The sequence below is a fragment of the Neovison vison genome, chromosome 13 (assembly GCF_020171115.1).
Source record: "Neovison vison isolate M4711 chromosome 13, ASM_NN_V1, whole genome shotgun sequence".
Lineage (NCBI taxonomy): Eukaryota > Metazoa > Chordata > Mammalia > Carnivora > Mustelidae > Neogale > Neogale vison.
Window position 1 is genome coordinate 20,334,426 of NC_058103.1, and position 15,708 is coordinate 20,350,133.

Below are 15,708 nucleotides of genomic sequence, written 5' to 3' on the forward strand. Positions count from 1 at the left end.
ATGAATTCTGTGTGTGACTTGTTCATGAATATGGAAACTATCTGAAGATTTTCTTCTAACTTGTCTTGATTTCCTTGAAGACCCTGGCACACATTATGAGATTAAAATAACCTGGCATTGCTGGTGTCTTTACCCACAAATACCAAGGAATAAATATTAGAATGATGGATTCTCTTTCCCTTGTTAACCATGAATGTGTTCCAGCCAGGGCAAGGTCTAGAGAATAATTTAAAAATAAATAAACAGAACCAAAGAGTAACTTTATTCTTTTATTCAAAGTTTATTAAAATACAAGAACAAATTTTAAAAGCACACATACCACTCAGCACCAATATAATAACACTCCTTCTACAATAACCTCCAAAGCATTTCTGTTTCTGCAACTGAGCAGCAGAGAAAGACACACATGCATTCTCACCACATTTACCCAGTACCCATAGCATCGTGCCCCAAATAGTCTCCTTGCCAGGGAGACAAAGATGGTCAGGGGAAAACTAATGTGACTACATCCAACCACTAACTGAGTCAGTGACTCTTTCATCAGTAGTTATCATTCGCACACTGGTCACCTCTGCACATCCCAGTCTCCCTCTCCGGGTACTCGATTACTTGGGCTAGTGATAGAGTCTGGCAATAATGTGATGCAAAACTAAGTAAAACTGGCCAACATTCCCTACCCAATATCTTTTAATTGCTTTGGTTATAAAGTACTGGAAACCTATGTCTTCATAGTCTCTCATCCTAATACACATAAAAACTACATGGGCCAGTGATGTAGTCTGGAAAAGTCTTGAGAGAATTTTTATTTATTCCCCACCCCCTTCTGTGGGCTTCTTTCATTTATGTGTTTATCTGTTTGCTTTGGGGAGTGGGAGGGGGGATAGTTTTGAGCCCAAATAGTGACCTCATTCAACATCTCCTGGGTCCTTGAGATCGCCTCAGTAAATATTAAATGAACTCCATGGAGCTCTGGTGCTGCTGCCCTAAATGGGGAGCAAGCCCTGAATTTTATGACCAGTCTTGTTTGGATATCTGTACCTGTTTGCTTTCTATTGGTTCAGACTCTCCTTAGAGCAGAGCTGGGTCTCTTAGTTGAGACCTTGCCTCTGCTGCTCTCCAGAACTTAAGACATAAAGAAGTAGCCCAATGTTTGCCTCATTCTAAAGTCATTCATTGATACCCAGCAACCTTTTCCACTGGTAAGAAGTTTCTTTTCAAATTCTCTCAAATCAGTAGACCAAATTCTCAGGGCCTAACTCTCTCCAGTTAGCAACTTCCTAACTCTCCCAGGCCCTACTTCCTTCTTTCATGGAGGACTCAAGACACCACCAGGAGAATGCTGATCACCAAGCAGAAATTTATACTTGTGCCCTGTTCTGGATGTACATATGAAACCTAAGTTTGGATTCTATTTTTAAGATAAAGTAGAAAGTAGGGAGAAAGTTGGGCTATAACTGAAAACATTTTTGCTCTGATTTTTGGCAATATCATTTTGTTTTAAGTTCCTGGAATCGGAATTCTTACTGTTAATCTCCTCTGCTGAGAGACATGACATTGGACATGTTCTGAAAACCTCTAAGTGCTCGAGAGGTTTTCATTAACCCTTCAATGGGACAGAAATTGGTGTCTACATTTTTCCCTTTGCAATGACCATATGATTCTAATTAAGCTAATTTTCCAAACCATCAGTCAGATTTACATAATGGAAAGTCCTGTACATCAGTGTATTCCTTTTGCTGTGGATATAACCCACAAGGCATGCTAAGAGCACCTTGTATCCAGCTGGGAATTCTCCCAAAGGCATAGATACTGTCTTTAACATGCCCTCTGGTATTTCTTACAACAAGGCAGTACCCACACATGACCTCACCATATTTCATATTTTTTATTCAAGAGCCCAAATAGTGAAACACACTTCAGGCAAAATAAAAGACAGCAGGCTTCTCTTCTCCCCTTGGTCATAGAATAGGCATTTTCTGCTTAATGGCCGAATTTGAATCAGTAGGCCATTCAGAACTTGATATTACCAAAAATCAAAGGTACATTCTATAAACAAGGTGAAGACACAGTACCAGAGATCCAAAACATGAAAATAAAAAGTCATATAAGTTAAACGACTGTCACTTTTGCTATACAAAGAACAGTTACTAGTCTTCCTCTGAGGAGGTCAGTTACATTTTAATATCTGTATCAAACATTTCTACATTACTCTGTGGGCATTTCATTCACACCCATTCAAGAAAGCCATTGTTGACTCCACTAATATTTTCTCTAAGCAATAAAATAAAGTAAGTTTGAATAGTTCCAAGACACATGTCTTTCAAACACTAAAGGTCTGAGTAAATCCAGATGCTATGATAATATCTAAAATTGCTTGGAAACTATTTCAATATAGACAAGCTAATTCAGTTTAAAAGGCTAAACTGATAGCTCCATGTAAACACAGCCTAGGGGGAGGGGATGTTTAGGTCTCAATTGTCCAAAGGAACATACTTTACCAAGTATGTTTGAACAACTGTTCAAAGGAACATACTTTATCAAGACACGACAGGTAGGATGGGTATTGACACTCTAATAATTCCTCTGAGCATACCAGCTAAGCATTGATTCTCCTCTACTTCAAATAATGAGTTCTTGTTATGTTCATAAAAGATACATCACAGGAAATCATAAAAAAAACATGTTGAGATAAATAGGTTACATAATTACAGGCTTATCATAACTCTGGTTAACACCAAGCCATTCTACAGACTGTAGGATTCCTGAGCTTTGTCAATTCACTTCTTCATTGTTCCCTAACTGCCTTTCTTCCAGAAAGTCTTCTATGTTCTATTGAACATATCTTTTTCCCTGATATTCAGCCTATGCCTTTGTATATTTACTTCCACTGCTTCATTTTTCCATTGGAATATCCTCATGGAGAGGAATTGCACACACACGACCTTCTCTTTTCCTTAAACATCTATCGCAACTGGGTGCTTTTTCCATCATCCTTTTTCCCAGACAACTAGCACTGCCTTAGCCAAATCTCATCCCCCCACCAGCTTCTCTAACATCCTGTTCCATTATTGTACATGTAGAACAAAGGGGAAGTTTAAGGACAACGGGGTGAGTGTGCTGCAACCAAGTTTTCATTTTCCTTTTCTCGGGTACCACATAATCTTGACACCATTTGAAAGATAAAATTCAGTGCGGCCCAGTCTGGAGTACAAAGTTTAATGACTGAGAACTCTGAAATAATCTGTTCTCTGTGGGAATTTCCAGAAATTTGTTAGATGTTGCCACATTTTCAAAATTTCCTTTCTTTGCGGGTGTGTTTTATAGAATTTAAGACACTGAAAAGCTTAAATATTGCTGTAAAGAAAATAATCAGTTAAAATAGTACATTAATATCTAAACAATAAACTAGTGATATGACATTTTTCCAGTTCTGTTTTGTTTTTTTTGAATATACTTTTGGTTCTTACACACTCAATTCCCACCTTTTTCTTATTTCAGACAACTAGTTCTGGAAGATATTTTCAACTTGAGTGTTTTTTTTTTTCTCTACAACTTTTATTTTGTGATTCAATTATTAATGGAATGGTCATAAGAACCTTTGATTGTACGTGTCAATACAACCATATACTGTGATTTAATAGCATCCTCAAATTAACAATAAAATATTTATAATACAAAATTAATTGGCCTATTCTTTGGGGGTTATGATATTTAGATATTATATTATAGGTAAAACTATAGTGTATTTTAAAGAGAAATATGGTGTGTGTGTATGTGTGTGTGCATGTGTGTGTGTGTGTAGCATTATAATGTGGACAGAGGCCTTAGATTACTAGACCTCAGCTAACTGGAACAAAGGAAGATCCCAGTCCAAATTTAAATATAAATGGGAATTCCATTTTGCCACATTCCAAGCCACTGAGGGTTGTCTCTATCAAAGCCTCCAAAATTATTAATGAGAATTGTCTCAAACTAACTTTTTCTTCCTCTATTTTGTAACTGAAGAAATCTTGTTTATTTGCACTTACTATTCATTATAGTTCACTCACTCTGGGAGGAGAACAGTGCTACAGCTGAATGGCCAGGGCACCTACCTCCCACAGCAGCTGAGAATATATTTATATATATTATCAAGAGTATATTATGAAGAATGCACTCCCCAGCTCAGCATCCGTTAAGGAGACTGAGACCAAAAATGAATGGGGCCACATCAGAATTATAGGAATGGAGAGGGACAGATCAGAACCACTGGACCTACTAGTTTTACATTAAATCAGTATCATGCGGTATAATTCACCTGCTGAAAATATACATACCACAGACCTATTTCAGAAAGTAATTATTTCTAACAAAAAACCCTCATAATTAAAAATAATGAAGCGTGGGGTTTTTTTCCTCCTTTCCATCCCCCTTTCTCCCTCAATTGAGGAATATATGATAAATCCATTGATTTCATATGCATATTCTCCATGCTGATTTCAATTAAGTTGCTTCTTTTTCTGGCCCACGTATGTTTTATGTTTCCATGTTTCTGTGACTAACAAATTAGTCCCATTCCCTATAGCTTCAAGGTGAAACTCTGTGAAGCCTCCTCATCTATCTGCTTCCTGTCCCTAGCTTGTCAGTTGGATTTTCTTCTAGGGCTTTCCCCACTCGCCTAGAAAGGAACCCTCAGATTTCAGATAATCATCCTAATCCTCCAGGTAGGGATCATCCTTGATATCTGCAAATACACCTGTGAGTTCTGGGATGTTTAGACTGGCATAGAGCACCACATGGCTAGAAACTAGAACAGCAGAAACTACTCGAACATTGTTAAACATAAAAGCCTTAACCACAAGAACTGGGCTCAAGGACTCTTTATATGTAAATATTTGGGAACTTTCCAGATGGGCTCTAACCGTGCTGAATAAAGCATAGGCAATACTCCTTATACTAATAAGGACAACAGTTCCCTAACGTAGTAGTTATTCAGGTAAGTCTTTTCTTCAAGTCCCAAAGCATGCATCAGCTGTATTACTTCTTTCCCAAGGCAGAATGAACACATGTTGAAACAGCGTTTCTTCCTCTCCATCTTGGGATCTTTTCATTCAGGCTTTTCATTAGGAGGAGATGTGCTGGGGCTACTACTTAGCCAAATGCCATTCCAGTGGTAAAAGGAATATGGAGATGTTAGATGTCTATGTTCTTTTGACATGTAAATTCCTAACTTTCAGCAAGACAATGGGGCTTGGTGGAAATAGTGGATTCAGTTCTTAGTTTCCTTTCCTTTACATAACTTAAAAAACAAAAACAAAACTCCTTTACAATCATACCTTTAACCAGCTAATCTAGATTTCATCTTTTGCTGAAATTCTTCTCCAGCCAACGCCGGACTTCTTGAAGGTTGTAGCAGAAAGGGCCCTTTCCTCCCAGATAAGCAATTTTCTGTCTCTGCACAATACACACACGTTCAAAGGCTACCCCGTAAGCTACATTGGCATTATTGTCCATGCAGTCAGCCACAACTCGGCACTGGGGCGGCAAGGAGAAATGCTCCAGAAGCTGGTGGGCTGCTGCACATCGGTCTTCCTGGTTCCGGTGCTTCTTCACTTCAAAAGACAAAGAAGAATCACCAGGCACTGCCCAACCATCTGAAGGATGAGCCTCATCAATGTAGACCAACAGGAAGTCAGCCACTGATGAGAACTCTTCCACCAGTTTGCTGAAGGCTGGCAGCTGGCTAGTAAAAGGCGGTCAAGTGGCTGAGCCAAAGTTGACCACCAGTGGGCGCTCAGGGCTGGCAAAGTCAAGAAGGTGGCACTCGGCTCCATCAACCATCTTCACCTGGGCACCATTTCTACTGTTGTCACTTCCTTCAGCATTGGCGACGTGTACCACACTGGAATTGGGGGCATCTTCACCCAATTTCACCTGGTGGTGAAAAAAAAGAAAAGAGGGAGAGAATACCATATGAAATGCATTGTCACTCCATTTCACTCTACACAAAGACAACTGGCTCTAATCAAATGTGGCATTTCCTTCATAGGATGTAATAAATCTATATTGATTTAAGTAAAGAGACATCATGGCAGGTATTGTAGAAAAAAGACCCTAAAAAGAGTAGAAGTTTTTCATTCTGTATAGTTACTGAGATTAGTTGTTTCATCCTTAAAGGCATCTCGGTTAACTCTCTTCATCATTACGTTGATGCTGATATTCTTTCCTACCCTTACTTTGCTGTTAGTGGTTAGCACGCATCATATAACAAATGATTAATTGACTTCATTTTAAAAGTTAAAAATAAATGGTCTACTTTAAGAGAAATTAACAGAGTTGTGAAATTTAGCTACCTCCCTCTGAATTCCCACTTTTGAATTCTAAAACACATAGGAAAGACCTTTATATTCTTGCATGATGCTAATCCATTTAATTTCAACCAATGGACAACAATACCGATGAGGTGTATTTTGGGCCAGAGGTGGAAAACCCGGGCTCTGCTATTTACTGAAATGGGCTACTCCCACTTCACCTCTTTGGTGTCTCACGTTTTCCATCTGTAAAATGGTGATAATGGTACCTGCCTTCCTTGGACAGTTATTGGGTTATAACATATAAAATAAGCTCTTGGACACTACAAATCATTGTGCACTTATAGGTTCCATCATCAAATGCCGAGTAAACATGTGAAACAGCATACTGCCTTTCTGGGAAATTCTACGTTTAAAAAAAAAGATTACCCTTAAAAGTAACTTGAGCTCTTCTCAACATGATGTCCTTCCTAGAGGTTTCTCAAGCTGCTGCTTACTTTCAGGTTCCTACAACTAGAACCTCACCATTTCCATAAAACAAATGAAATAACAAAAACATGCAATTATTCCACAATTCTCTTAGTTCCTCATTTTTCACGTGTTTTTGGTTTGGTAGGGTTTTCTTGTTTTTATCTAGGAAATCACAAACCATTTATCCATCTATCATGTATTCCATTAACAAGCTCCTCTGAACTATAAAATATCCAGACAGATATAGAAGAAGGTATGCAAGAAAATTACTCTCTGTGCCCCTTTGCAAGTAGTTTAGACAGTTGAACACAAACTGAAGGAAAGTTTATGGGCCTTTGGATCTGTAAATTGATAATAAAAAGCTGGCAACATAAAAGAACCAATTACTTCAGTTTGAATTAACACAATCGGATCTTCCCCTAGAATGGTTTAATCAAAGCCAATAACATTAGGGACAACTTACGACAGCCCAATTGATTTTTATACACTATACTTAATATTACAAAACATTTCCAACTGGATCGACTTATTCCCTTCGTATAAATACAACCACACATAACACTGCTAGTAATTGAAGTCACTTAGAAGGAAATTGTTAAAGACTCAACAATCCAAACTGATGTAAAATACTCAAGGGCTTTTATTCAGAAGCTTCTATCTAATGTGAATGCATAACTCATTTTAACTGTAGAGAAAGAAATAAAGAAGTTCTTCCTTTCAGTTCTGAAAAATCCTAGCGATGCAGATTTAAAACAATATGATTATTTTTTTCTAAAAAATCTTAGAATAACAACCTTCTTTCTTAGGAAAGGAAGCTGTTCATATGATTTAAATAAGTACATTTGTTTTCAGTTACTATCAGGAAGAAAGTTGCTTTATTTATATTAATTTTCTTGGTTAATTTGCAAGTTACACTAGATGGAGAAATCTAACAAGCCACTTTCAGCTGGATTGTTTTATACGAGGTAAAATAATACCTCACTCTTCTCTGAGGTATTAAAATATACTGACAATTTAAAGATACACATTTTAAAGGTATTATAAACCTTTTAATCTATGAGTACTTCTTGTACTTCTTTGTAGGTCTAAGCAGTGGGTAGCATTACCATTACCTTCTCGTTAGGTTTTTCCCACTTAAAATACAGGTAACAATTCTAGGAGGGCTGCTTTCAATGGTATTGTGCTGTGTTCCTCAATATACTGTGATATAAAGATCTAAGGCATCCAGACCAGTCTAAACCCATGAGCTGTTGTAGTGACTTCTTGTCGAGTGAGCAGGCCACGCACAGGAGAAAAATCATCTCTGGAGTTTAGACTTGTAGGTTCTTGGTAGGTGAAAACAACCATCTGCTTGTTGGAGTCATTTTAAAGACCTCTGATGCCCCGAACTCTCACCTAAGCAGAACTGCAGATCTTTGCATTATTCTTGATCATTCAAACTAAACAATCTAATCTGATGCTTCAGTCACAGGTGACTCTCATTACCTGTAGTTAATTTACTTGGAAAGTTAAAGCAGTTCCTCCTTCTTCTTGGTGACACATAGTTCAGCCACATATTTTTTTTTCAAAATACAGACTAATCTACTTCAGAAAATTTCAAACAACTATAATATATTCACTCTAAAATTAAAAATTAAAAAAGGTACCAAATGCATAATGCCTGTTGTGTGTGTGTGTGTGTGTGTGTGTGTGTCTGTGTCTGTGTCTGTGTGTGTGTGTGTGTGTTAGTGCTGGGGGCAGGGTTAACATTTTGTTAAGCTGAAAATTTTGTTGAATGATATCACTGAATGAATGGTAGCTGTTATAATCGTAAGAGTAGCGGTCAGTAAAGAATTTTACACTTAATAATAATCTTGACCTGCAAAGAAATTAACTGTGTTTGGGTGATGGATATGTTCACTGAGTCAGATAATTTGGAAATGTGAATCCTGGAGCTCTATTGTAGAGTTCTGCCATAATCAACACCAAATACTATCAATCTGTTCTTGATGATCTCTGCTGATGAGTGTACGAAGTGAAAGTAGCCAATCCTCTTTATTTTGCTAAGCAGCCATGGGACCCTACTGAAGATTGGAAGGTCATAAGCAGACATCTTGTTCATGAGGGTGACTAGGTTAGAGAAAATGTGATATTAATGATAATAACAAACCTATGAGGGGGGGAAAAAAAACTCCACACCCATTATTTGTGAGTCCCAAAGTGAGTACACCAATAGTCTGTTTTTGTAAATCTCATCTACTAATTGTAAAGTTTGTTCATCTTATTAAAACCTGCTGATGACAACTTAGGAATGATAAAGAAAAAATAAACTTTAGAAATTTAAAAAAAATGAAAGTTCCCTTTAACCTAAAAAAAAATAAATCTTTTAAAAGGACATTATTGTCCTTCCTCAATTGCCATATGAGACCAATGTCATTTCTCATCTTTCCATTTGATCTCTGTGGCAATTAAATTCTTATTATGACCAGAGTTTCAAATGAAGAGTTTCTTGGTTTGTTCAGTTATATGCCCTGCTGAGATGGAATGGGAGAATCACCACTGTCTCCAATGATGGAAGATTCTTTGCTTTCCCCAGGAGCAAAGCATTCCTTGACAAAGAGCCAGAATGATGAAGAAAATAAAGTTCATCCCATAATAACATTTAGGCTGCAGGAAAGAAGCTCAACAAAAACAAGTTATCCCCTGGTACTCCCAAACTTTGTTTTAATTTCCCACAGTGGCACAGAAAGTCTCCTGGCCACAAGTTACCTATCATCTTAATTTCTCCTTCTTAGAGGGTTTGTGTTTGGTTTTTGTCCTTAATGAGACATATTTGCCAAAGAGGCATTCAAAAGGCATTTTTTACTCTTGCGGAAGAGTAATTAGGTCGGTACCTCTTTCCCTGCCAGCATTAGCTGCTCTAAAGAGAACCCTGCCCAGTATTTAATGCCCAAACACAAGAAACATCATTTCCACTAATTGGTCTTGAAGTTCCGATGTTCCCAAAGGGTCCCTTTATTTTGCAAGGATCAGAAAGGACATACGTAAAATGTAATATCGTCATCACTGACTTTATCTCTCTCATCTGCGCTATTACAGTTGTCCTTTCTTACGTTTGTGTAATCAACATCAACACAACACCAACAAGGGAGGTAAATAAAGGGTTGCATTTTTACAACAGGGGGCATCTCTAGGCAGAGCACAAATGTGATAGTCATATTTATAAACATGAACAAGAGTGTAAATATATGGCATATAAAATTTGACTCCCTTGATGATGGTATTCCTTTTACTGACAGTGTTCAGTGCATGGAGAAAAGGATAATACTGCTTTAGCATGTGGACTGTGAAATGCAGGGCAAGGGAAAAAAAGAACCATTCATGAAGCAGAAGCTGGAAATAGAGCACATACTACTAACCTTGTTCCCCCACCTTCACCCCCCGGCCTGAGAAAGGGTTCTGGAGAAAATATCACCTCGTCTCATGATAGGAAGTAAGGCAAATGATAAAAATGGGGGAGGCGGTGTCAGAACAATATTTACACATCCTTCTTGCTACCCAAAGCCCTGGAATGGCTTTATCAACCATCACGAAATTTCGATTTCTTTGACATAATGACCAGACTACAGCAGCGTCCTTATAAACATGGCCAAGCAATTATTAGGCAGCGATTTACCCATTTCCATTCAAATTGGCCAAATAAACCAGAGTTGAAGAATGAGTGAGCTACTTACTCTGAGTTTGATTCCCTTTTGGTCATTCTCTTTTTGATCTGTACCTTGAAAACAGAGCTCTGAGCTCTATCACTTCCTACTACTGTTTTATCCAAGTGAAGGACAAGCTCTAGCTGTGGCCTCCTTTCTGTTCTTTTGGGACTGTTTCTCTCCTAAAAGGGCTATTTTCCACTGTAGAAACTAGTGTCAAAAGGTCTGAGGGGAGTGAAGAGGAGGAGGATGTTAGAGACCCTTCAAAACCAAAATTATATGTTCAAATGAATATGTTTTCTGTGCTACTGCAATATTAACCACTCAGAAGCTAAACTGCTTGTCAGCATCTATACCGTGTGTTTACTTTTACACTTCATTTAGGTGGAAGCCAGGCTCCCAGGCACGGTAGTTTGCTTTTGGTTGCATTTCTGAGTCTTGGAGCACCAGCACAAGGATACAGTGTTAAGATGCAATGACACAGATTAGGAAAACTTAAAGAACACACTTTGGGTGTTCTCCTCTGTCACGAGTTTCCACAAGTTTCTGTAGACTTTCTTTTTCATCAACACCATGCACAGAACTCCCTCTCACCGAGAGCAAGTTTTCTTTAAAGGTTTCCCTACGGAGTTAATTTTAAAGCCCCTTCAATATTTTCATGTAGAGGATTGTTTTATTTTGTTCTGTTGATTTCCCTGTGGCTTCCTGTCAGAGCCAAATACAGGGCTAGCACTTGGACTGCACTATCTCTAAATATCTTCCCAAATATCTGACCTTCAACAAAGGGAATTAGAAAGGACATGCCTGACGTATCACAGGTGCGCCAACCCCTCAGCCAGGAAAACTCTGCTTCTGCAGGTGGCAACCTCCAAATAACGCAAGTCAGGATTGTGAAATACTGTGGTGCCATCTCACACAGAGCCTCCTCCAGCGTGGCTGTAGACTGGCAGCACCCAAAGACAGTGTCGCAGAGGACAACAGCAGTCAGGGAGGTGATTCAACCTGTTTCAGAGATTCGGCATGACCCTTAAATGCCACCAGAGCCACCACCACTGTCATACTGGCGAGACAGAAGGAGACCTAAAAATCAAGGCAAGCTGTGTCCACAACGTTTCTATTCTATTCTCCCAATCCAGTCTTGTCTCTGGATATATGGGTTCTTGAGTTGCTTCTTCTCATGGTATCTAATATATAAATCATAAAAAGCATACATAATAACAACAGTTGTGAACATGGTCACTAATCAATAGAAATAATAAAGAAGAATATATAAACCATCTGCAGAAAGAAAGAAAGAAAGAAAAAAGAAAAATCACTTTTCCTTGTCAATTTCTTGGAATATGCATCACAAAAAATTGCAACACATGGAACACTATATATAAGCAAAAAAATATAATGAAGTTTATTGATGAGGCATTTGTTTGTTTTTCCCTTTTTATTCCAATAAGCTGCCTAAGAGAAGAAACACTCTTAATATTTGTGGGTAACAGCACAGCCCCCATATTTTATGTGAGATATTTATATAAACATATATACATATAAGTAAAATTCTCCCAAGTGGTGACTTTCATTAAAAAGGCAAAAAGTCTATTATCTTTCAAAGAAGTAAGAGTTTAATATTCTGAGTTCAAGCCACTGGCATGGCCATGTTATCTTCCTAACAACTACAAAATCCAGATATAGATGAGGGAACATGCTAATACTGTGCCTGGTATACATGTGCATTCTCTACCCTCTTTCAAAGTCTTTACTCCCAAATCAAAACACAAGAATTCCACATTCAATGATAAATTTGTGGGAATGAAATGATCATCTTGGTATCTCCCTCCCTTGACTCCCCTTTGCCCAACATACATAACAGAATGGAGATTAATGTTTCCTATTATTATAAAGGAGCTTTCATATACTACCAAGAGCTCTTACTATTCTCTGGCCTTTAGGACAACACATGCAGACCTTTGGCAGGTGACTTTTGAGAACAAAGATATGCAATATAATAAAATGCCCCAAATTCATGAATATTTCCCTCTTGAGCACTTGTTTGCTCAATTACTCCAGATTCCTTGTGACTAGAAGTTACTTCTATTCCTTTCCTCGTGCATGGATTTATTTTTCTAGAACTTATTGATGGGGGACTCATTCCTGTCCCCCTCTCTGATTTTGAGCTTTCATTCTGTTTCTGAGGTGTCACTTGTCTATAATGTACCACTTCACTGGCTTCCGTATGCCTCTCAAATTCCCTTCCCTGGCATCTCAGACAAGGTCTCCCAATACACTTAGGGAAAACCAAGATTGTCTACTTTGATGGCAACTTTTGCCAACTGAGTCCGTTCTTCTTAATTAAGCCCAGAGATCTTTAGGAGTCACGTGGGTAGGGGCAGGGGGACAACCGACAAAGAACCAATTCCCCTTTGCCCCTTGAGATCTGAGTTGGGGATGTCCTACCAACATCTCCAAGCAACCAAAAGTCTGGGCTGTCAGTAAGTATTAGAAACAAAGCTCATCAACTCAGGTCTTGGGAAGCCGCCCTGAGACATGAGTTCTGCCCCTAAGTGAGGCCACTGCTCTAGAGCTCAAAACACATGTTCTAACAGTTCTGAGACAGTAACGAACCATAGACTTATCTGCTCTTTCTAGGACAACTTGTTTTACTTTTGAGAAAGCAAATGTGCTCTCCCTTACAAAGTCTGGATTTCTGACAGCTAGTTCTCAGCGCTTTTTTTTTTTTTTTTTCAAATTGGTATCTAGTAACCCAGGACCTGGGACTCGATCCCTGATAACCACTTCAAAAGGATTCAAGTCAAATAAGTTATGGGGATGAAAAGTGTAGCATAGGGAATAGAGTCAATCTTGTAATAACTTCGTATGGTGACAGATGGTAACCACACATATCATGGTGAATATTTCTTAATGCAGATAATTGTCAAATCACCATGTTGTACACCTGTTCATTGTATGTCAACTATCCTTCAATTACAAAAATGTCCATGTAGAGGAGGATGCTGCCCAAAGGGCTGCTTTCATTAACTCTTACCTCTACCAGAAATGAGGGGGCTATTATGCCAAACCCCTCTGGCTGTGAGCATCTTGTTACATCTTTCCAACTCTGAGGGTTCTGAGCAGCATTTTCTTTTTTTCCCTTGCCTTTCAGTGCCCACCGCTGAACCGTCTTTCCTGATACACCTACGACTCTCATCAAGCGAAGCATCAAAATCCCAGTTTGTGACAAGAGCAGGTAAAATGCAGCAGTCTCCCCTCCCCTGACATTTTCTGACATTTCCCCCAAATTGTTTAACCGGCACCAACACTTCCCACTTCAAAACTGCCCCAAGACATGAATGACCCTTGTTAGAAAGTTACGCCTTGTTATTAAGTCACGCCAAGTCATTACAGCTTCCTACCTGTCACGCCCAAATCTGACCTGCGTGACAGGTGTGGAAGGCGCAGGAAGGAGCTCCCTCGAGCATAACCTCCAGGCTCCCAGAGGCAGCGCCACGATCCCAGCCCAGGGCTCCCCATGGCCTGCTGCCCCTCACTGGCCAGCCCCTGCCCCTGCTGACCACGGGAGAAGCCCCTGTCGGGGCGGCTCACCTGCTTGTAGGCATCGAGGAGGAAGCTCTTCCAGATGCAGCGCATTCCCTCTGAGGTCAGCATGCGCCTCCACTCCCCGCGAGTGGACTTGGAGCGGCTCAGCAGCAGCACCACGTGCTTGAGGAGAATGACCGAGTCATAGAGTGCCAGGAAGAGGCAGTTGGAGAAAAAAACTGGCAGAATTTGCAGTGTGATCAGCAAGTCTACGCTGAGGATGCCCATCTTCTCTGCCTCCCAGTCAGTTCCCTTGTGCGCTCTGGTTCCCCTTCACCCTCTTATTTAAAAGGGGGGTGGTGATAGAGGGGGTGGGGGAGATAAAGGGGAAGGCCGGGGGGTGGGGGGAGAAGGAGAAAAACTAAATTAAAAGGAAGCCCAAGTTGTCTCCTCTTTCAAAGAAGCAGAAATGGCAAGACCAAGTCCAGTCTCTCCAGCCCAGCAGTTGGAGTGTGCCCATCAATTCATTCAATTCGGAGCTGCTGCTTTTTTTTTTTTTTTCAGGATTTAAGATGTTAAAAAAAAAAAAAAAGAAGAAGAAGAAGAAGAAAAAGAAAAAAAAAACCACACACACAAACTGGCGCACCCGTCCCTAATCCAGTTACCCCTCTCAGAGTCGGTTAGAGACAGGCAGTTCTACTTTCATTTCCAGCACCTATGAGACTGTGGCAGAGATTGCAAAATTTTCTTTAGCTTTTCATTGTCTCTATGTTCAGAAACGTAGCCTGTTTCTTTCTTGAATTGCCAGAGTTTTTAAAAATGTGCTTTAAGGGTAGTTTTTTTTTCCCCTTCTTTACTCCGTTTTACACACACTTTCTGTTCTCCTTCTCCCAGGCTGTCTGTCTCTCCCTTCCCCAGGAGCGACTGACTCCTCTTTTCCTCACTCCCTCTGGCTTTTCCTTCGTGCTATCTGTCTGTGGTGCAAAGTGCCTCTCTCTCTGCAGCCCAGTGAGTCTCCCCGAAGCCTTTTATACATTCCCTGGCTAATTGCTGCAATAGAGAAATGAAAGCCTAATCTTGGTAAAGATCTTGACGTCATTGAGAAAGAGGGCTTTACTTTGGCCAGAACTGCAGTGAATAGAAAAGCAAAACTCGACAACTTTTTTTTTTTTTTTGAAGTGGGGGGGGAGTAGAGGGACAGTGGAATTTTGCTTTGTGATTTAAAGAGAGGGAGAGAGAGAAAAAAAATAATAATACCTTTGACAGTTTTCAGGAAATGCTCCCAGATTTTGGGAAAAGTAATTTAATGTAATGTGTAAATTGATAGGGAAACACTCTCTCCTCTGATGATGATTATTGTTATCACTCATTTATGAGGGGTTTTTGGAAAGAAAGAATTCTGGAAGGCAGGTAGAAAAGAGGAAGAGTACTCAGGGATGGTCTCTGTTCTATTTTTTGGAAGATGTGGATGCTTACATCTGGTCTTTATACCTTTATAATGTGACAGTTTCTCGTCAGATTTGTGATCCAGGTTCTTTAAATATTTTTGAGTCATGATCTTATTTAAGAATATTCAAAGTGAATTGTGAGGTGGAAAACTTTTGAACTCTTTGAGTACCATCACAGCATTTCTCTAAAGCTTTTTGTAGAAAATTAATACAAGTTTTCTTTTTGGTGTTACTGAAATTTCCAATGTGAAAAAGAAAAAAAAAAAGTCTTCCAGACAACCATGAAAGTAG

The 15,708-nt window shown here is 39.3% G+C and overlaps 1 protein-coding gene across 1 annotated transcript; it reads right to left on the reverse strand.

The window, feature by feature from the left end:
• Nucleotides 1-256: 256 nt before the first annotated feature.
• On the reverse strand, nucleotides 257-14,954 carry DIO2 (iodothyronine deiodinase 2). The gene is given in 3 exon segments (XM_044230876.1): nucleotides 257-5,340; nucleotides 5,343-5,913; nucleotides 14,036-14,954. Coding segments are annotated over 3 exon segments (816 nt in total). The 5' UTR covers nucleotides 14,258-14,954; the 3' UTR covers nucleotides 257-5,317.
• Between the last annotated feature and the right edge of the window lie 754 nt (nucleotides 14,955-15,708).